Source organism: Cyclopterus lumpus, chromosome 7, assembly GCF_009769545.1.
Source record: "Cyclopterus lumpus isolate fCycLum1 chromosome 7, fCycLum1.pri, whole genome shotgun sequence".
Taxonomy (NCBI): Eukaryota; Metazoa; Chordata; class Actinopteri; order Perciformes; family Cyclopteridae; genus Cyclopterus; species Cyclopterus lumpus.
Genome location: NC_046972.1, coordinates 18,164,311 through 18,186,309, shown reverse-complemented (window position 1 = coordinate 18,186,309; position 21,999 = coordinate 18,164,311). Strand labels below are relative to the sequence as shown.

Below are 21,999 nucleotides of genomic sequence, written 5' to 3'. Positions count from 1 at the left end.
CTCGATGTCCCTATCTGGTGTTAAACTGAGGCCGAAAACCCAGTTACCTGCCTGTTTGGAGGGTAGGTATTACACGCTGTTCACTTAACACTATTAATCCGGGTGTTCAAGTCTCCAATCAAATCTCATTGTGACGGGCATTAGGGGGATTATCCCTGGGGGCTGTGGCCCCTTACAGCCGGCCCGGTTGCCCCGGCAAACAGCACTATCCAGTAACAGTGGCCCTGCTTCTCCTCCCAGCCTGTCTCAGCCTGGCCGGGCCTGAGAGAGCCGCTGAGGCTCATGGGCCTTCACTCAGCTGTCAGGGCTCGGCCTTCAGAGGGATGTATGGCCAGAATGGGACGCTGCACTTCACCGACCCAGGTAAACGTAACGGAAGCAGAGTGCGAGCTCTGAGAATCAGGCAGATTATCCCAGAATCGAGGGCAAACAACAAGATGCCGTTTGTGAGTTAAAACCGTGGCGTTGTGGAAGTAAAGCTGCTAGAAGCTAACAAGACTGAAAGCGGTGCTGATGGGAACATTGATACCATGGAACTGGGGTGTTCTGGTTTACTGCTGCTCGACTGCTGGTTTGTTTGAGGCATTTTGAGAGAGGAGAGCTTTGAATTTTGACTTATTACAAGAGCTGAGGAAAATATTTCACGTATATTAGGTTACACTATCTTGACAACCTCAATTATTGGATTCCATGTGATGAATATTTTGGATGCAGAATAATTCAGCCATTCGTCTTTTAGTGAATGAAACAATTAGCATGAGGCTAGTTAACTGAACAATGACTTGAATGCAGTCTGTGTGCTATGTGTCCACAGGGTGGCAGTATAAGTAGTACTTTCATGTTGCTTGACTCAGCAGTGGTAGAAAGTTACTAGTACTCTCAAGTCCCAGTGTCAGGTATGATTTTGAGACACTAAACTTAGTGGTGAAAAGGAACAAAGTACATTAACTAATGTACTGAATTGAACTATTATTGAACCTGGGTATTTCAATGTCATGCTACTTGATACTTTTCATTTTCAGAGAAAAATATTGTACTTTTTACTCCAAATGTATCTATTTTAGGTGTAACATATTTTCATATGCAATACCTTTGATTATAAAATATAATGGACTGTTCTAGATAAAAGTACTCATATATATAATGTATAGTTTAAATGAACCACACCATAATCATCTACAACATTAAAATACAACTTACATATCTAATTTTCACATATATTTGACATTAAATGAACATAGAATTAACCCCAAAATATCATACCATCATAGTGACCAGAACTTTTTTTCTGCATCATGAGTACTTTTATTTTAGATACTTTAAGGGAATTGTGTTGACAATGCTTTTCCTGAAGTGATATTTTCAATGCACGCTGGATTTATACTTTAATTAAGTAAAGGATATGAATACACCACTGCAGAGGCCTATATCAGAGTATTCTTTCACTGTGGTGTGGCTTGTTTTAATCAAGAAAAAGGATTTGAATAATTTCCTCCACTGCTGTTGACTGGCCTGTGACGTTGAAATGAAAAATGATAGCGTGATCGGACCACAGAGTTGGTTTGTTCAAACAGAACGAGACCAGAAGAGAGCAGCATGTGACCTCAGACGGTAGAGAGACAGCAGTGAATGAACAACGATGAAAAATGAGCCCCAAATTTGAAGAGGCGTCAGTGTTACTGATGCAGACGGCAGATTGATTATAATGTGTCTAAATTCTTGAATTAAGTAAAATTACAAATATTTAGGAATGTCTTCAAAAGTATTAATCAATTAAAACTTTTGGATGAAGTCCTTTTTGATTGAGGCCTCGCGTGTGCACAGGATAAGGTTAAATTCCTAAATATTTAGTGCCTTGTTATTCAAGCTGTGGAGGTTAAATGTCTATTGATTGGCTGCTGACTGAAGGACTTTATGGAGTATCAGAGAGATAAAAGTGCTCACAGCAGAGCTGCTGACAGAGGTGATTGGGCTAGCAGTCAAAATGAATTCTCAGCAAAACAGAGTTAATGATTACAGAGCCTTATCACAAACTGTGATTGATTTACGTCTTGCATGGGTCTTCATGTTTATTGATGCAATTGTTTACTTATTTGGTGGCTCAGAGGCTACTAGAGTTTTTCATTCAGACTGGATGTGTAACAAGATAAAACCTGTTTTTGTAGATTACAGATTGTATGTTGAGAATATTGTCTTCAGCTTGAAACATTACAAATGTGCTGTGTTGAAGGGTTATTTTGGCCTTAACAATAAATATGTGTTGGGGGAAACATGTTTGTTTTTGCCTGAGAACAAGAAAGTTGTGCACTTTACAAAAGTTAGTTGGAAGAGACGCACTTTAAATCATTGTCACGGACAATTTAGACAAAAATAAAGAGCACAACCTAACAAATCGTAGTGTTGTATTATCCTCCACAATTGCATAACTAAATAGGCACGAGCTGTTTATCTAAACCGTGAGACCAAATAGTCGTCGTGGTGAGGACATTATGTCAACTCGTCTGTTCTTTCAGAGAAAAGAGCTGATTTCCACGTTTTTCCATTTTCAATTTATTGAAATCATCTTCATAAAACACAGTTAAACATTCCCTTAAAAAAATCAGGTTATATCACTGAAGAGGTACAAAAAACATTCTACTGTTTTTTTTTTTCTTTTTAAATAACACGGAAAGACCTCTTCAAAGATCTGTTTGGTAACCTGATTACATGCATTACACCCTACACCGTTACAGAGGATGAATTGGCTTTGCTTTTGTAGGCCTGTGAGGACAAATTAACCTCACTAGAGGTATAGTGTTTTAATTTGACAAGAAAAATGAAAAATAAGTTATTAAGCAGAAACTGTCCAAAAGCAGTCTCCGCTATAAAAGCAGGAGAAAGATCTAACACAATTTATCAGACTAAACACACAAACATAAAACGAGGATTTAAAAAAAGGCTATTTGATTTTGTCAACAATATTCATAATGTCATTTGAAGCAATAATAAAGTAATGGCAAAGAAAATAGGATATCCCTGCGGTCAGCCACAGGGGCTTGCATAAACTGTGTTATTTGCAGATAGTTATCTGTTGACAAGGTCTTTGCCATGACACTCTACTCACCTATCTCCTCCATCTACTGCAGGAGAGCAGAGCAGCAGCCTGAAATATGCTGTAGCCAGCACATTGTCTCCTTCTGTTTTACTCTTATCAACATCATCACGCTCCCTGGATGGTGCTTTACAAACACTCACATTTCCCCTGTGGTGCAGCTCTCTTAGAAAGAAACAAAATAAGTCCACATACAGTGTATATTCCACATCTTATTAACTCTTCCAGGCCACCATGATTGTCTTTTCCTCCCAGCTGCTGATTCCTGTTATTTTAAATTTTTACTATGTTGCTTTCCTGCCGCCTGCCTTTGAGATCGGAAAATGAAATGTAGTCATTGAGGAGAAGGTACAAATAGGCTGTGGTTGCAAATGGAGTTTGGTCTGTGGTCGGAGATTCCTATTCAGAAGATAGACAGGACTTTGTTCACAAACTGGAGTTTCAAAGGGGAGAATCACAAGTGTTACATCAGGTCTCAGCGATCCTTTGACTTTTAGCCCCGGGGCAAGAGTTTGGGTGACTGATTATAAGACAGCACTCTGATGGGCCAGTATTTAGCAGGTATCTAACAGCTAAACGTCAGGCAGTTGTTGTCAGCCCCAGCCATTAACAAAGTGTTGTGAAAAAGTTATTCCTCAGCTTGACTAACTGCTGTCACCTATGTGTTGTGTCCTCACAAACATCACAATAAGAAAATATGATTTTATTTTATTTTGCCATAAACACATAACACAATTGTCAAACATATTAACCACACACAGACAGACACACAAAAAGAAAATAACATTTAAATTAGAAAGAAAATGTGTTTTATCCATAAAACTGAAGCATGACACAGGATGAAAACACTCATGTAATATTTCCATGGCTTAATTTTATTGTGTGAAATCTGTTCTTGCAGAAAGATCATGGTATGCTTAACAAGTCTGTGCTATCCGGCAATACTCAGGCAGAGTGGCGCTTTGAGCTAAATGCTAACATCAACATGTTAACATGCAATGCTCATGCTTGCATGCTGACATCTAGCAGGTATAATGTTTTATCATGTTTACCACAGTTAGTTTAACGAGTCAGTATGCTAAGATTAGCTAATTAATTAGATGTAAATAGATCCAGTGGGATTGATGGGAAGGTTGCAGGTATTTTGTCAAAAAAATCAAGTATTACAAATGAACAAGAAATACAATAAAATAATAACCTAATGATGGCGATAGATGTAAAACTGGCAGCCTACATTTCATCTTAATTGGAACATGAATGTCTGTACAAAATGTCATGGTAATCCATCCAATAGATGCATTCACTCAAAACCGAGAGTTAGATGAGAAGATTGACACCACTATCGTGCCCCTATGGTAAATATATAGCTACAGCCAGTTGGCTTAGCTTAGCACAAAGACTGGAAACAGGTAGAAACAGCTAGCTCCAGTAAAACCACAACATTATGTTTTTCACTTAGGTCTTTGTTTGGATTAAATGAATTATCTTTAGAGGTGCTGGTCGGGGATTATTATTGTGTTTCCTATAGACCCGGCTAGCTGTTTCCCCTTGTTTCCAGTCGGTTTCCCCCTTGTCTCCAATGTCCAAACTTTCATGGCATCCAATAGTTGTTGAAATATTTGAACCTGGAAGGACTTCTAATCATCTAACTCTACAGGAAAGGAAATAAAAGTAGGCCTAAGCCTATTCCTCAAAATCTAAAGCTTTTACTTCTGGAATATTACATATTTAGACAGATGTATTAACTCATTATATTTACAGATAAAGGAAGAAGCTAAACATTTTGTCTTCATCAGAGCTTCACAATTTGTGGTTTTGTATCATATCATTAGAATTTGTCATAAGAATGAACAGCAGCTTTTGCACGCGTCAATCCAACCGGGATTGACGCGTATGTACAGTATACAAACCCCCCACCTCAAAATGCAGATAAAGACGAGAGAATCTCGAGCTAACCTGCCCTCTAACACATCAGAACAGTTTGTCAGTTTGTGATTAAGAAAGCTATAACCACAGATTATACTTTATAGTCCCGTATATGACTGTTCTTTGAGGAGTTCACAGAAATTTAAGATGGGAGCAGCGATAAAAGCCCTTTAATGACGAGGAAGATAAGATTTTCTCTGAGTGACTCATTCATAGCCCCTCCCCCCACCTATGCTTACTGCTTTGAAATAATCAGCACACTTCTTGAGCAAATATGGGCATTGCAGACGAGCAGTACGGATCGAACATGAAGAAATGTTGTAATGCACGACCTCTGTACACGCAAGTGAAACAACATGCTCTGACTGAGCTGCGGAGTTTGTTGCAGAATAATCATCTGTGAGTGTGTAAGGAAGATGCTAATCATTTTCTGATCATGACTCATTGTGCCTGATTGAGTTAATCAGGTTATCAAAGAGTCCAAGATCAACTAATCTAAATCTATGACAAAGTGAAATGAATAATTTAATCCCAGGTTGATCATTTTCATTTCTGATGGGATTAAAAAGTGTTGTCAATATAATGATCAAATAGATCATCTCAGTATCATGCACAGGAGCCCCTGTGAATGTTATGGTGTTTACCTGCGAGAACAATACTTTTATTAGGCCCCAGTATAATTTGAGTGTATGGTTAACAGGTTCAACTACATGGGGTTTACTGCTTCTGAGGTCCGGCTTGAACTCAAGATCGTTGACCTACTGCTATGTACTGGCACTTTCTCTTCAAATACAACACTACTGTTTGCTGTATGACATGTGGAGGTGGACGCTTTGCGCAAGCAGATAATATATTTTTTTTAACAATTGGATTCAGTAGTGTGTTAAAAAACGTAGTTGATGAAAAGTAACACGTCACTTTAGGATTATGAGCATTTTTAAACACTTGATAAATAGTTAATAACTCATTTTAATGTACCTATAAACAGACATAAGTACACACAAGTGTTTTTTAATGTATTTGTCGAAAGTTATATGTCCTCATTTAAAGCATCCATAACTGGCATATTAACTGTTAGTAAATGATTGATATCACAGTATCGCTCTAATGACATGCAATGATTTATGATTATATATATAATCTAAATCATTCACTGATGCCTTTGTATATGTTTATATACGTGCTCAGGTCTAGCAGTTTGATAAAAAAAAAAAGATGGAGTTTTTATGAATATTCAAAGTATTTAGACTCAAAAGAACCATCTATGAATTAATTGAATATATTTGGTGTTATATTTTGTTGTTATATTGTGTGTCTTGTATTAACCGCTGGTCTCTAGTATGCTCAAACAATAGTCTGTTGGCATTAAACGACTGCTAAAAACCTGACTCCACTGCCAATATTTAATAATTGTAATGATTTTAATTGATTATAATCGATTAGAATGTACTTGTAGAACATCTTAAGTGGTTATTAATGTATTAAATACTTCATAGAACATACTCATATAAAATATTATTACAAATAATTATCAGCATTTCAAAAATCTAAATCATGGCCACAAACATTCACATTTTATAAAATATTTACACCAATAAATGCATATTATTGGTGTAATTATTACACCAATAATATAATAATATTCTCTAATAATATTCTATCCAGTGAAATATTCTCTTTTAAAAAGTAGACCACTAGTTTTAGAATTGAACTTTTCATCAACACCACAGGTCATGTTCCAAATGTGTATAAATTGATACTAAACATTTTCACATTAGCGTAATGATCCAGGAAATGTTTAGGCTCTTTATATTTTTTAAGTTTAAAAATGCATGCTGCCTTCCCAACAACACAAGTTGAGCTTTTGGGTCAGCCCTTTTCACAAACAATGAAGTCTTTTACATAAAGGAGTTATTTCCTCTGTTAATTATGCTGGAATTAACTCTGATTTACATGGAAGTGGGTCTGAATGTGACGAACTGATATGAGTTGGTTTCCTGAAGTGGAAGAAGTTTAACCTCATATCAATATCAACTCTGTAAAACTATTGTGTTGCAGCTAAAAATCCTGCAATCAAATTTAAATGAAGTCAGGCATTTACATGTAAGACGCATTCTCACTACTCTATACATTGTTAGGTATTTTTATCTAAAATATTGTATCACAAGTCGTAAATTGATCATATGTGTTGTAATTAACATGAATTTAGCTGTGAACTACTGAGTGTTCGGTTGAAGTGAATGGTCGTCACAGAGTTAAACGTTGGGATGTCTTGTGGGTTTTGCTCTTGATCAGAGTTTTTTCATGTTAATACACCAGTAGTACATTTTTTTTTTATTTAAGCTGCAGTAACATTTAATTGAAGTACAATTATTAACTTAAATCAGTTTTTTTAGCAGAAAATATTACCTGTATCTCAGGGTTTCTTTGATAGTTTCCTGTAATGTTTTTGGATAGTGTTTTGTATAATATCTGTGCAGAGGAACGTCATTCTGGATCTGCAATGACAGCAAGCTTTTTGACAGACTCTTCATCGCAGATGTTAACTTAATACTGAAGTTCAGTTGCATTTTTTAACACCTGAGAGTTCTGCTTCATCTGCAAAATGTTCAGACGCTTATATCGGAGAAGTTGTGGCCCATTGTCTCATAATCCACCCATGGCTCTCAGATAAATGGAGTGAACTCTTCCTCTGCAATGTAGTGGAAGTATAACATAGCATAAACTGGAAATAAGTAAAACTCCCTGCAGACACTTGAAAACTAAGCTGCACCTTAAATTTGGTCTTGGATGCTTTAGAACTTAATATGGACGTTGTAAAATTGTGTGCAGGTGATAACAGCATGCTTCAGAAAATGCTGGCTGTAAAAAGAGCTGGTTTGAAGTGACGGAGGAGTGATTTGGCAAAGGCATTGGCCTGATTTAGCTCACATGGAGGAATTGTTTATTCATTAAAGACAAGAAAAGACATCAGATTTCAAAGTTGTGCTATCTGTTCCAACCCCCCTCCCTCCCAAAAAAACAACCCTGTGATTCACCATCGAAGGGGCTAGTTAACCATCAACCAGAGAGACACTCCACCTCTCGTCTGGTTAGCGACACGAGGGAAGGAGGAGAAAGAGGCGAGCTCTGCTGTCAGTCGGCGGTCTCTTCTGTGACACCAGTAGGTCCCCATCACACTCAACTGGGTCAGGGAGCTACCTTGTTACTGGGCGGAGCTAGGCAAGGGGGGGTTAGTGGAGGTGTGTGGGGGTGTGAGAAGAGTAGTAGAAGGAGGGGTGGAGGGGGAGGGGGTGCCACATTAACTTCTTGGACAAGTCTTTCTGTCCCACTGTCAGGTAGTTGAGAATTTGTTTGTCCAAAGCACTGGCAGACATGGACATGGCAGACTACAGCGAGGCTCTGGACCCAGCGTATACCACACTGGAGTTTGAAAACATGCAAATGCTCCCCTTGGGCACAGGTGAGTCACATGTATGCATCTCTAGCGTTGCACTTTGAAACTTTTACTGATTTAAAACTTTGGTCAGGAGAGGACAGAGTTAATGCTTGCGTGAAGTGATAAAAAGGGGGTCATTTGTCCATCTACACGCAGAGGGATGGTCCTGTGCAGTGGTCTTCTTTTATCACCTCTGGGCACAATCATAAAACACTGAGAGACTTTGATTTACGAGACTTTGCTCTCATCTCAATGTCGTTATTTGGTCGAAGCAATTTTAACCCGTTTCAGCTTGGGGAGCGACATGGTTGATTGATTACTTGATCAGATTGATTACACCGGATTGATATTCATCCTCTGATGAAGCAGTAGTTTAAGTATTACGATCACACATCTCCTGTTACAAACGGTCTGTTCCCACAGAGTCTAAAGTGAAGAAAACGGGTTCACAATGACGCCAACTTATTTATATTTGCAGTCTCCCATGACGTCTGGCTGTGATCCTGATTCTAAAATTCCCAAAAAAGAAAGTTTCACAGGGAACATTACTTACGACTTAACTTCTTCACCACTTACATGGTTCTACTCTATTATGTAAACGTATAACAATGCATCATGAGTCAGCCTAACATCCATAGCATGACATGCTCTATGATTGATTGACCCAAATCTGATAACTGGGAGACTGTGACTTAAAAGAAAACTGTCTCCAGTGATTGCCTTTTTCAGAGGCAATCAAGCCAACATCAATTATGCTCTGTTGACTCTGTCTGAGCTGCTCTGGCAGGTAACAGATCCTTGCAGGTTTATGAACATGAAGGCTGGTTTTGATCAGCCGTCAATGGAGCTGATCACTGTATTCACTCTGAGCCGTTCACAACTTCTTCATGTCGAAACATTCACTGAACTTGTGAACACATTTCTTGATGTCGCTTTTACTTCAAAAAAAAAAAACACCATGTCTAAAAAGCTGATGAATTATTCTCTCTTTCTCTCGCTCTCTGTGTGTGTCAGACTCCTCACCGACTGAGAGCGCCAACATGAATGCTACCAGCCACCTCGGGGCTGGCAGCCTGTGTGCCATATGTGGAGACAGAGCCACTGGCAAACACTACGGGGCCTCCAGCTGTGACGGCTGCAAGGGCTTCTTCAGACGCAGCGTCCGCAAAAACCACATGTACTCGTGCAGGTGAGGGCCAATCTGCAACTAATATTTCTACCGCTGGAGCAAAGCATTGCTCATGTAGCCCTGCCAGTGGAACCAGTATCCAACTGGTGTGAGTGAATATTATTATTAATATTGCACACAAAAAAGAAAAGGAGCCCAATGGCTTCTTGGGCTGCAATTATTCAACAGGTCATTTTCTTGATGAATTGATTCTTCTTTCTTTCTATGAAATGTCAGACAATAGGGAGAAATGCCTGCCCATAGGTCAAGTTGACCTCAACATTTTTATTTCTTTGTCTAAAATCCAAAGACATTCAGTTTATTAGGAAGAAACTGTCTGGAAACAGCAATTGTGGGTGGGAATTTTGACTTAAAATAATGTAAAAAAAGATTCTTCTATCATAAAAAGTGTTGCCAATTTTCTGTCAATCAATCGACAAATCATTGCAGCTCTAATTGCTGGTAATTTGGTTCTATGATTAGCTAACTTAATCCACTCATTTTCCAGGTTCAACAGACAATGCATTGTGGACAAAGACAAGCGAAATCAATGCAGATACTGCAGACTGAAGAAATGCTTCAGAGCCGGCATGAAGAAAGAAGGTGGGAGCTTTTGAATGTTTTTAAAGCACACTAACTGAATCTATGAACTCAATCTGTATGTTTTTTTTAAAACAAAAAAAGAGATGTTCCCTTTTAATCAGCAAATCACTGCCAGAGTGTGAGCTGTCTCCACTGAATGTTAAAGTTAATGTTCACTCGGTGCAGCGCTGAAGTCTCTAACCAGCTTACGCTGAGCAAACATTTCCGGGCAATAATAGCCATATACTGATAAACACGACAACCTTGGAAGACTTATTTTTCTTTTAAATGACTCTGCATTCTTTGTGTAACAAAGAATTGGGGGAAATGTCCCTGTGTGTTGCAAGAAAATGGCACATTTATTTCTGAATATTTCTGCAGCAATGATGACATCATAAATCTGTGTGTGTTTTCAGCTGTGCAAAATGAAAGAGACAGAATCAGCACCAGGAGATCCAGCTATGAAGACAGCAGTTTACCCTCCATCAATGCACTCATCCAGGCAGACGTGCTGTCAAGACAGGTAAGACATACTAAATCGTGTTTGGGAATCACATCTAAACTGTGATCAATCACTTGTAACAAGGCATCAAATGACTCCGCATCTGCATCGCCTTATCTAGATCACCTCCCCTGCTCCTATACTGAACAGCGACATAAGGACTAAAAAGATCGCCGCCATCACGGATGTGTGTGAGTCCATGAAACAGCAGTTGTTGGTCTTGGTGGAGTGGGCCAAGTACATCCCAGCCTTCTGTGACCTGCCCCTGGATGACCAGGTAAGACTCATACACAGACAGTGCACATAGTTGGTCACTCATCTACCAGTCTGCTCAAGACCATAGTGTGGGCTGCAGGAGGACAGGAGTACTCTGAGGATATATTCCCCCTAAATAGTTAAAGATGGAGTAAAATAAAAAAAGGGGATACAATGTTGTTTTATTTTAAACATCAAACCCTAATGCATTTTATTTTGAGTTTGAATGTGATGAGCTGTTTTTAAAGTTATATCCCACCTTTAAAAATGTGCTGAATCATTAACAATGTGATCACCAGTCGTTGGTAACTGATTTGTTGATGTTATATCAGTGAGGGAGCTAGTGTCTTCCTGCCTTTTTTTTCACTCTTCACTTTACACAGACAACCTCGAACGAGACTTCTTTTTGAAAGGGAAACAGTCAAATGAATGCAGTTATTATCACACAGCTAATAAAGTCCATGAATTCACTGTATTTCAGGTGGCGTTGCTGCGAGCGCATGCTGGAGAGCACCTCTTGCTTGGCGTTGCGAAGAGGTCGATGCTTTATAAAGACATCCTCTTATTAGGTAAAACTGATACATGAAGTAGTGTTTTCCCACTCTTGTCATGCCCAATCAAAAAAAAGCATTGTCCCAACCTGCACTGAACCTAAAATGTGACGCTCTTGCAGGAAATGACCACATCATTCCCAGAAACTGCCCGGAGTTGGAGGTTGGCAGGGTGGCGGTGAGAATCCTGGATGAACTGGTGCTTCCCTTCCAGGAGCTTCAGATAGACGACAATGAATATGCCTGCTTGAAAGCCATAGTTTTCTTTGACCCAGGTACTACTATTGAACAATCTTTTGGATTGTATTAGCCACTTTTGAAAAGACAAAAACATCACTGAGAAGTATCAGACACTGTATATGGATAACAAGTTTTGACTTATTAACACACTTGTCTTTGTAAACAACACTTTTATTTGCTCACAGATGCTAAAGGTCTGAGTGACCCTGGAAAAATCAAGCGGATGCGATACCAGGTCCAGGTCAGCCTGGAAGACTACATCAACGATAGGCAGTACGACTCCCGGGGACGCTTCGGGGAGTTGCTCCTGCTGCTGCCGACGCTACAGAGCATCACCTGGCAAATGATCGAACAGATCCAGTTTGTCAAACTCTTCGGCATGGCCAAGATCGACAACCTGCTACAGGAAATGCTTCTCGGAGGTGAGCGCTTTCAGATCATTTGATAGTAAACGTGACCTCTGATCTTAAAAGCTTTGGCTCAATATACAGAATCCAAGTGTATTAAGAATATAGACACTAGAGAGGAGTGTGGCATTCTTGGGGAGTCAGATAGGCTGTAGTAAATTAAGACTGACTGTATTTTTGTGTGTTTTGTCTCTCAGGTTCTGCCAATGAGGCTCCGCACGCACCTCACTCTCTGCACCCTCACCTGGTTCAAGAGCACCTCAGCAGCAATGTTATAGTGACCAGCAACATCCCAACCCCGATCCATAACGGTCAAATCTGTGAGTGCAAAAGACAAGTTTGATCCAAAGAATGAATTTAAGTGAACTGAAATCAATCGCACTTTAATTGCCAGTGATGGTTAAATGTCCCTCACCCAGTTCCATGTGCAGCCTAGTCAGGTAGCTGGAAGGACAAACAGGCTTGGCAGCATAATCCTCTAAATTCTTTATGGAATTTAATCTGGCTTATTTTGTCAAAGAGAACTTCTGTTTTTCTTTCTTAACATGTTTAATGCTCTGAGAAATTTCACAAAAGTGCTTATTCCTCATCTGAAAATGGTTTTGCTCCAAGACATGTTATATCGCAGAATGGTAAATATACACCTACGTATGCGACAGTTTCCCCCTCTAACTCACTCCTGCTCCTTTGTGTTCTACTTTTCAGCCACTCCTGAAACCCCAATCCCATCTCCGCCTACTGCCTCCAGTGCAGAACATTATAAACTGGCTCAGGGGGTCATAGCCACCGTGCCCAAGCAGCCAACCTCCATCCCTCAGCCTACTATTACAAAGCAAGAGTCCATCTAACATTCCTCTGAACCCTTATTCCTTCAGTTTTTTTTATTCACAATCAGCATTGAAGCTGTCAACTTGACTTAAACAATAAAGTTGTTAATTATCCCAAAAATATATAACTGCAATTAGTCCCTCGCAGATTGCTGTTTTTCTTCAGGGAATCATTTGTTCACACATGCAGCAGCAGTTGAGCTCCACAGCTCAGCGAAACCAGACAAAACTAATAGCATCCAAACTATCCATTCGTACTGTTGCTCTGTAAAGTCGACGCGTAGAAATACATACATTGTTGTATATATGTAGTTTTTTATTGGGTAACATCACTTCTTTTCACATGTCCTCAGTGTGTGCAGTAAGGCTCGTGTTAGACATGGTGGTGGGGTCATGTCAGTATTTTATGAATGTTACAACAGGCCTTACATTGTCATGTATTTAGTGTTGCACATTTTTTTATTTTATGTTTATTAGTGATGAAATTGTGTTAACTTTCAGTCAGGAAGTCTTTATCAAAGCTGACAGAAATCACTTCAGAGTTCAGCTTTTAAACATTCTGTGAAAAGATTAAAATATATGTTGTTGTATATATTGGAAAATACACATTACAGAATTTAAATTGAACGTGTTGAAATTTACACCAAGGAACCTTGGTAGAAATGGTGAACTCTGTAGTGCCACTTTATAAAAGTCACGGGCAGACACACTGAGGAAGTTTCCCAATAACATGTTGTATTTTTTTTTTAATATATATATTATATTTTTTGTTTAGTACTTCATCACGGTTTAACTGATGGAATAAATTGTGCCTTGTAACCTGTACTGCCTTACAAAAACAGGCAATATTTCGCCTTACAATGTGAAGATGAATTAATAAATCTCAAGATCTATTTTTACATTGCATTTTCTGCAGACCATATTTTACATTATCTATGGTTTTCTGAGGAATGAAAGGGTTTGCACATTCTCTGACTACTTAATAAGGAAATCCCACATATTGGAGTCTCTGGAGGGGGAAAAAAGGGTCCAACGTGGCAGTGTTGCTTGTTCACTGATAGCCTCATGCAACATGTTGCTTCAGACTGATAAAGTGCCATAAAATCATTATAGATAGCACTGATTCGAGAGAGGGAGAGAGAGGTTTGACTTTAAGGATTTATTTCTACATTCCAGTTGAATAAGTCTGTAGATAATAATAATAATGTGCTCCATTTAGACTTAATAGATTGTCAAGAGGTTTGTTAGAAAACAAGGGGAAGCTTCAAACATTCTTAAAGGTATCTAAGTAAAGTACTTTCTTACAAAAACCCAAACAGTATATATATATATATATATATATATATATATATATATATATATATATATATATATATATATATAAAATACATGAGTTAGTATCATTTTAAGAATTCATTTTTAATTTTTAAATAGAAAACCTGACAGATCTTAAGACGGCATTTAGGGATGCAGGTTAAGCAATAAAAAGGCAAACTCTGCCATCTACCGTATTCAAATGTAGTTGATACATCTGTTCTATTCTGCACTCACACGCAAAAATAATTGAGGCAACATCAACCCTATGGTAGGTATTAAAGTTAACATAAGCTAAAACTAACTAGAATATTTTAATGATGAAGATATGTAATCCAAAGAAAACAACTCTACCCATTATGCAGGAGCCATACTGTAAAAACAATGGCAGGCTCTATTTTTTTTTGTATGACTTCAAACATCTTAGTTTGCAACATGTGAGGTTCATATGCACCGAAGCACTGCAAAAAGCCTCTACATAAGGGTCATAGAATTGTAGCCAGTAAATTATTTCCACGTCAGTTAAACATTTGTTCAAATAACGTTTTTGAAAAAAAGACGAGAGACTCACAAAAAACACACAATTTTTTTTTTTACATGGTCCATTTTGTTCAAGTTTGAGTGGCTAGATTACGAGGGGCACTTGAATGCGGCATTGCCATCAAAATAACAGACGCAAAACTCAACCTCTCTGGTGCGTCACCACAGCGTCACGTGCTATCATATGAACCAATGAGAGAGCGCCATCTCTTTACCCGGAAAAAGGATTTTCCTGTCAGGTCAGTTGTGATTTTCGACACTTTTCTGGTCTCCGCGGCTTCGGAATGACATTTATATCTCATGTCAATACATGCTCATAAAAGGCGTTTATGTGCGTCCTGGGCGGTTCAAGTTAAACGCATATCTGGGTTGGTATTCAGTCATTACTCTGACTTTAGTTGGGTCGCTTCGGTTCTGCTTATGATCAGGTTATATTAGCCACTCAGTGTTGTTTTAGGATCTGACTCTATGTTTAACACATGCATACAGTTAGCATGTTTGTGGTGTTTTAGGGAAATATCCTACTCGTTTCAGCCACCAGGGAACGTGTTATTCCCCCTATATGTTGTTTAGGTTAAGATATATTGATGGATGTAAACTATGTGTGTGCAGTGGTGGAAGAAGTATTCAGCATCTAGGCAAATAATCTCTCCTGTGTTCTCCCTGCACATCTCGGGAACCGCTCATCCTAACTACTTCACACTTGGTGGTTCTATTGCTGGGGACCCCATGGAGTTCCTCTTCAAATGTGGTGCAATTTGGACACGTCCAATAGAAATAAGCTTAGTACAAACAATTACACAGAGCTCAGTGTGGCAGCAGGGGTGGAGCTTCAAGGTTCTACGGGCTCGCATATCGGCTGCAGTGGGCGTCCACTGGCTGGTTCATTGACTGCATTATATAGGAACTGTGCCACTCTGCCATTGCAACTCACATTATGTAAGTTTGTGCCATAGTAATTTATAACACAAAGTGTTTCAGTTGCAAAACAAACAACACAGGCTGCCTGTGCATGTTGGCGTCAGCGAGTCCCTCAGCTGCACATATTAAGTCTCATTTTACCAGAAGACTGTTCACACCATTACTTAAATGAATCTAAGGTCTGTTTGAGATGGAGCTTTCAATTGATAATGCTTGACAGTGAATGATAATTCATTATATTCAAATGATTATATTGTGTGAGTAAAATCTTAATCTCAAATGTAAGCAGTCTCTCCTTTTCAGGTAATTGAATGTTTTCCTCTGACGTAAGAATACAGTAATCAGTAAACAGTTGTGTTGCATTTTTTTATGTGCTTTTGTGGTTTTTGTAAGTTGATTTGTGGTGCAATAACTTAGAGTAACATCATTCAATATGTTTTAAATCTAAGCATAATATTAATCTATAGCGTATTTACTTAAGTACAGGAAGCCAGAAGCTAAAGTGATAATTGTTCTTGTCCCTGTTGTGTGTTTCTGGCCAAACAGCTTCACCCAGTGAGTCCATGGCTGACCAGCATGAGTCTATCGATCTCAGGTCTCCTCCAGTGGACCCGTCAGCAGCTGCAGGACACAGCTGGTTCCCTGGACCCCCTCCACCCATGTATTCCTGCACCCTGACCCCTGAGCTGGTGCATAAAGCCCGGGAGGAGCTCCAGGAGAAGCCAGAGTGGCGTCTGCGAGATGTCCAAGCACTAAGAGACATGATACTTAAGGTATTCCAAATAAACATAAACTGTCTCATTCCTGTTTATGTGCCAGTTATATTTGAAGCAGGACCGTTGGGTAGAAAACATCCCGAAAATGTAGAAGACTTAGTTCATATAAACACAAAAACAATTTACACTACTTACTCAAATTCTTACATTTCTTAAATCACATAAAACATGTTATCATAAGGATGTATATAACATCTATACCAGATGTAAGTTTAGGAAATGTATTCAACAAAAGACAAACAAGATGATTTGCAAAAGCCAGCAATGTACAATATGATAACTGTACACACTGAATACGAAACTACATTTAGACAAAAACGTCACTATGAACATTATTTGAATTACTAGCATACAATAAAACAAAAACCCATATTCTAAAAAGTGAGATTTAAATTTTGTTTAAATTATAAAGCAAGTATATGTGCTACATGATCACTGTGAAAGTATCGAAGCGCTCGTATTACGAAACTGCCTTTTTAAACAAGCCGTGGAAATGAGCATGGTATGTCTCCATTGCTATTTTTGGTCTTTTCTTGTTTAAGAAGAAAGAAAGAAAAATGAAGAATATCACCAGGCTCACCTTTTTTTTATAATGCCATGTATTTCATAGCTGAGCTCATATTTCTCCTCCTCACTCTGCAGGAACAGCCCAATCTCAGGACTCGCCTCGACGACACTTTTCTCTTGCGCTTCCTGCGGGCCAGGAAGTTTGACTATGACCGAGCTCTGCAGCTGCTGCTCAACTACCACGCAGGCCGTAAGGCTTGGCCAGAGGTCTTCCAGGACCTGAAGCCATCCACAGTGAAACACGTCCTGGACCTGGGCTTCCTCACAGTCCTGCCACAGCCGGACCCCAGCGGGAGATACGTCCTCTTTCTCCGACCAGGTTGGCATCGGCGTCATCTGCTTCAATTCAGCAGTTTTATAATAACCAAACAATTTTATAATCACCGTTTTCTATTTGGCTTTCATTGTATCCAGTAGACTTAAAATTAAGTGTATTTTTTTCAAATCTCTAAGTACATACTGTTTGACAAATTCTCCCAGGATGGGCTTGACCCATGATGTATGATTACTAAACTCAATCTCCTCTTTTACAGGAAAATGGAAACCAAATGATTATCCGTTTGTGGACAATGTGAGGGCCATTTATCTAACTCTGGAGAAGCTGATCCAGCCGGAGGAGACGCAGGTGAACGGTATTGTCATCTTAGCCGACTACAGCGGAGTGGGCATGTCCCAAGCGTCCAATCCAGGCCCGTTCCTTGCCAAAAAAGTAGTGAGCATCCTCCAGGTAAAAACAAGCAAAAAAAAACGTATGAACTAATTAATTTCAATATGAAATCAGCAAATAACTAATTCCCGGAATAGATGGACGAATGCAGCATTTACTCAAAATGTTTTTTCTATGTTATGATACAGCAATAAAGGGGGCTCTTTAGCACTCACTGGGTTTTGTTGTGACTGCAGAGAATGTAATATTTACACAAGACACAAAACACATTTTAAATGTTTGACAAGGACCAGTTGGGACTGTTCTGAATGCAGTTTCTCTTCTAATTCACAGGATGGGTTTCCAATCCGAATCAAGGCTGTTAACATAATAAATGAGCCCAGGATTTTCAAAGGCATCTTTGCTATTATTAAGCCCTTTCTGAAGGAGAAGATGGCAGAGAGGGTAACTATTGTCCTTGAATTTTCTCTGACTCTTTTGTTTTAAACAAAGGACTATTTTCAATCGTGTGCCTCCCTTTTATCCACAGCCTCTGCTCCAGAATAATAGTCTATTTTTCAAAATGGATGAATGGTCAAGCATTTTCTTTTCAGGGGGATGAACTCTAACCAGCTACACAACCCTGTATTTTCAAATATCTCTTGTGAGGGCTTTCTTTGGGTTGATCTAAACTGGCTGTAACAGTTTTTAATTTCTATTTGGGGATAGTTGAAACAAGCTGTGAGCACAATGAATGCTGACATATTATCACCTTTTTTAGCACACAGTGTATTTACCCCATCGGCAAACACATTAGCATTCATTTTAATTGTGAATAGGAAATATCTGTCCCCTTCGCTGCTAAAGGCTCCACTCTGTTCACCAGCTAGCTGCTAACTCTGTCAGGCTGCTGTTTGGTGCTGAGCAGGTTGTATATGGTGAGCTTTCCTACTGAAAACAGCTGCCTGCTGCAGCTGAAAACTCTGCGATGGGAGTGAACTAAAAAAAAGTAAAGTTATGGACTCAAAGAAACAAAAAGCAATGAGCTGAAATAATCTTTGTGAATTGAGAGGAACTGCAGAGTTGGGTGATAATTCTTTGTGGGTTCATTACTATGAGTGACACCTTTTTTATTTTTTATTTTTTATGGCATGTCGTGAAGTTGATGGATCATAGACACTTTAAATAATGAGCCAGATGACCGTATCGGTATCTGAATCTGTGCCGTCTCCTCTTACAGTACCTCCTCCACGGCTCGGACCTGCGCTCTCTGCACCGGAACATCCCGCGGTCGGTGCTGCCGGACGAGTACGGCGGCACCGCGGGCCAACTGGACTTGTCTGCGTGGCTGAGAGTGCTGCTGGACTGCGAGGAGGAATTCATAGTGGAGTTCTGCCAGCCTGATCCACTAGAGGGCGTGGTGCTCCCAGACTCCATGCTTTTTGAAGGAGAGCAGGCCAGAGGGCAGGACGACGACACCTTCAGGGGGCTGCGCTCGCAACTTTACTACTGTTACTGATGCAGGCTGTATAAATGCATACACTCCCATCACTGGGAGGACATTTTCTGTTTCATTTGAAACAAGTGTGTAGACTTTTACAGGGCAAGTTGCCAATAGCATACATGATTTATTTTACTAACTAAGCAGCACTTCTATAGGTGTATAGTCTATTGTAGTTTACATGTAGCCCATAATTAAATCATGGTTCCAAGGCAGCTGCAGGTTCCGGCATAGAGGCCTTTGAGATGAGCCGATACATGTTTGGTCCTTATGGTTGGCGCTCTTGTCAAATTTATTTATGGTACTTAAAGGATAGGGCCACACATGTTTTAATATCCATCGCCCATATGTACATTGAAGCGGGTTTTGCCTGAGGAAAGCCGTCCTCTTCTCAAAGGAGCTTTTCCTAATGTGCTAAAGTGATGGGGCGCCAAATTCACAGTCCTTGTGAGACTCCAGTAGTACCAGTTGTTCAAATCAAGTGGGTAAGTTATGGGGTGTAAAATTCCCACTATGCGTTTCAACAGTTTTTCTGATACTACTTGATTTGTCTAACTGATGCTGCTGATGTCTCATATCAGCTTCAGCTGAACTTTGAAATAGATTTAAAAGCAGAACTAGGACTTTGGATTTGTCCCCCAGCATGCCACGGAGGGATCTCCTGAACACGAGGTGTGATTACCGCAAGTAAGACCTGTGCTTGTATGAGTACTGTCATGGCAGACGTGGAAAATGTGAACCGTGCTTTAATATTTGTTCTAGATGGAGGAAGAATTCCTCCATCTAGCAGTTTGTTTGGTAACTGCATATAGCCATTAATGCTCTGTTTGCACGGTTACATCGGCCCACAACCAAACACAACAACATGTTTTGAGTATGTAACCGTCGAATACATTGCCTTAAACTGGATTTCTCTATGTATCAAAAGATATGTTGGATTTGTGTGTACCAAAGCAATATTTATGTGTATTCTCATCAGGGCCTGTGTTACAAAAGAGTGCATATATAGATTGCTGCTTTGACTATGAGAAAGAATAATACATTAGTTTGAATGTTTTTGCTCAATATTGAACTCTTGTACAGTATTTTAGGGCCTTTTTTTTTTTTTTTAATTATCAGATATTCTGCCTTTATGATGTTATTACAAACAACTTTTTTGTACCTGTTTGCTTGTGTTTTATCACTCAGTCTTATCACAAGGCCATCACTGATCCCGTGAGAAGTTCAACCTGATTTTATGGACATCTGCTTTGCCAAATTTGCCATCAGGCGATGTACAGAAATGTGCAATATTGTTAGATACGTATGTTTTCTTTCCGGTAGCCTGAAGCTAATTTAAATAGTTGTTCATTTCGGCATGTCTGTGACTATAAGCACATTTTCTTTTTGCAGGATTGTTAGTAGTGAAGACAGTAAAGAAAAAATCAAATGGAGAATGTGCTATTTCTGCCTCATTTGTGCTGTGAATGCTGTTGGCATGAGGATGGTGCTGAGCTGCGTGCTGTGGGGAAGTTGTGGGTATTTTCACAACATAATTGCAACACATTTCAACTGACTTGATTGGCGTTACTGGGTTCATGGGTCTGCAAAGAGATCAGAAATAATTGGAGGAAGAAGTATGCAGATATTTCCCTTGTGTAGAAGTAGTAATGCAACAGTTTAAAAATACTCAATTACAAGTCAAATCTGAACCGGTTTAAGGCCAAGTATGTTCGCCAAGTCAAGGACTTTGACTTGGTGATTGGTGCATAACAATAATCGCAGAACAATAGTTTAAAGACAATACAATTATAAAAATGTACAATAGATTATGATAAACAAAAGGCCTGAAGTCAAGGTGAAGTCTTAAAAGCAACACGTATTTCTGACTACATTGTCATTACAGTACAATTAGTTTCAAATGTATTAGATACAACTAATTCAGTCTAATGAAACAGTCCTGCAATAAATCCTCATCGAGGTTATACTGTTTCAACAAAAAATGATCATAATTGAAAGCTGACTTGTTTTAGCTACTTGTACCTAATAAACTGGCAACTGAGTGTATATTATTTGGGATTATTATTACCTGGTGCATGAACATTTAAGCAGCATTATAGGTTTAGCTGGTCAAGATGGAGTAAAGTTTAATTATTAATTAACAACACTTTTTGGTCGTTTAATCTGCAACAATTTGTCATATTTTATAAACCGATTGTATGATTTGTGTAAAATCGCACGCAAAGGTGCAAGGACCTTGCAGCTTTAATTATTATTATTATTACTGTTGTTGTTATCATTTTTATTTATCTGTAACTGTCAAAATTGAAGGGCTTCGGCATGTGAGCCTGATGGTTCGATCATTTTCTTCTGGAACATTCACACAGAACTCATTAATTTCTGCATCTTTGATGATATTTCGACTTTATTTTAAACTCCACACAGCCTACACTGTTGGATATTGTTAGTCTGCTGTTTCCATGACATTTTTTTATGCTGCACACTCATGTAATTTGAGTTCATAACAACACAAAAAGAAAAAAAAGGCAGGTCAATTAAAGAGGCCCTCCACTAATTTTAAACATGAAGTTTGGTTTCCAAAATCTGCAGAAATAACAACCAGTGGCAGTCTTGGCCTCAGTTTGTGCCTCTCATGTATCACCACTATGTTCGAGTCACAGATTGAAGCGTATATTTCTCTGCTAAATATAGTCACAGTGATCTTTGAGAAACCCAGAAGGTCATTTAACAACACTTACATAAAAAT

At 39.0% G+C, this 21,999-nt stretch overlaps 2 protein-coding genes across 4 annotated transcripts; both read left to right on the top strand.

Annotated features, from left to right (window-relative positions):
- Positions 1-323: 323 nt before the first annotated feature.
- Positions 324-13,009, top strand: hnf4a (hepatocyte nuclear factor 4, alpha). Of its 2 annotated transcripts, none has more exons than XM_034536520.1 (10): positions 324-369; positions 9,471-9,645; positions 10,133-10,227; positions 10,623-10,729; positions 10,830-10,985; positions 11,445-11,532; positions 11,637-11,789; positions 11,940-12,176; positions 12,359-12,481; positions 12,867-13,009. In XM_034536520.1, the coding sequence occupies exons 1-10, from the start codon at positions 324-326 to the stop codon at positions 13,007-13,009; spliced, it is 1,323 nt and encodes a 440-aa protein (XP_034392411.1). The 2 variants fall into 2 exon arrangements, with proteins under 2 accessions (XP_034392411.1, XP_034392412.1); XM_034536521.1 differs by lacking the exon at positions 324-369 and adding an exon at positions 8,366-8,480.
- A 1,996-nt stretch (positions 13,010-15,005) lies between these two features.
- Positions 15,006-20,689, top strand: ttpal (tocopherol (alpha) transfer protein-like). Of its 2 annotated transcripts, none has more exons than XM_034536528.1 (6): positions 15,006-15,081; positions 16,310-16,536; positions 17,182-17,425; positions 17,640-17,833; positions 18,107-18,217; positions 18,993-20,689. In XM_034536528.1, exons 2-6 carry the CDS (start codon positions 16,327-16,329, stop codon positions 19,269-19,271), a joined length of 1,038 nt encoding a protein of 345 aa, XP_034392419.1. In that variant the 5' UTR covers positions 15,006-15,081; positions 16,310-16,326; the 3' UTR covers positions 19,272-20,689. The 2 variants fall into 2 exon arrangements, with proteins under 2 accessions (XP_034392419.1, XP_034392418.1); XM_034536527.1 differs by lacking the exon at positions 15,006-15,081 and adding an exon at positions 15,088-15,210.
- The last annotated feature ends 1,310 nt before the right edge of the window (positions 20,690-21,999 follow it).

Bases quoted from the DNA above. Each gene is read 5' to 3' on its own strand.
- hnf4a (XM_034536521.1), top strand. From the start codon at position 8,393: ATGGACATGGCAGACTACAGCGAGGCTCTGGACCCAGCGTATACCACA. The intron at 9,646-10,132 runs GTGAGGGCCAAT...CTCATTTTCCAG, and splicing joins AACCACATGTACTCGTGCAG to GTTCAACAGACAATGCATTG. The intron at 10,986-11,444 runs GTAAGACTCATA...ACTGTATTTCAG, and splicing joins ACCTGCCCCTGGATGACCAG to GTGGCGTTGCTGCGAGCGCA.
- ttpal (XM_034536527.1), top strand. From the start codon at position 15,153: ATGCTCATAAAAGGCGTTTATGTGCGTCCTGGGCGGTTCAAGTTAAAC. The intron at 15,211-16,309 runs GTTGGTATTCAG...CTGGCCAAACAG, and splicing joins CAAGTTAAACGCATATCTGG to CTTCACCCAGTGAGTCCATG. The intron at 17,834-18,106 runs GTAAAAACAAGC...TCTAATTCACAG, and splicing joins AAGTAGTGAGCATCCTCCAG to GATGGGTTTCCAATCCGAAT.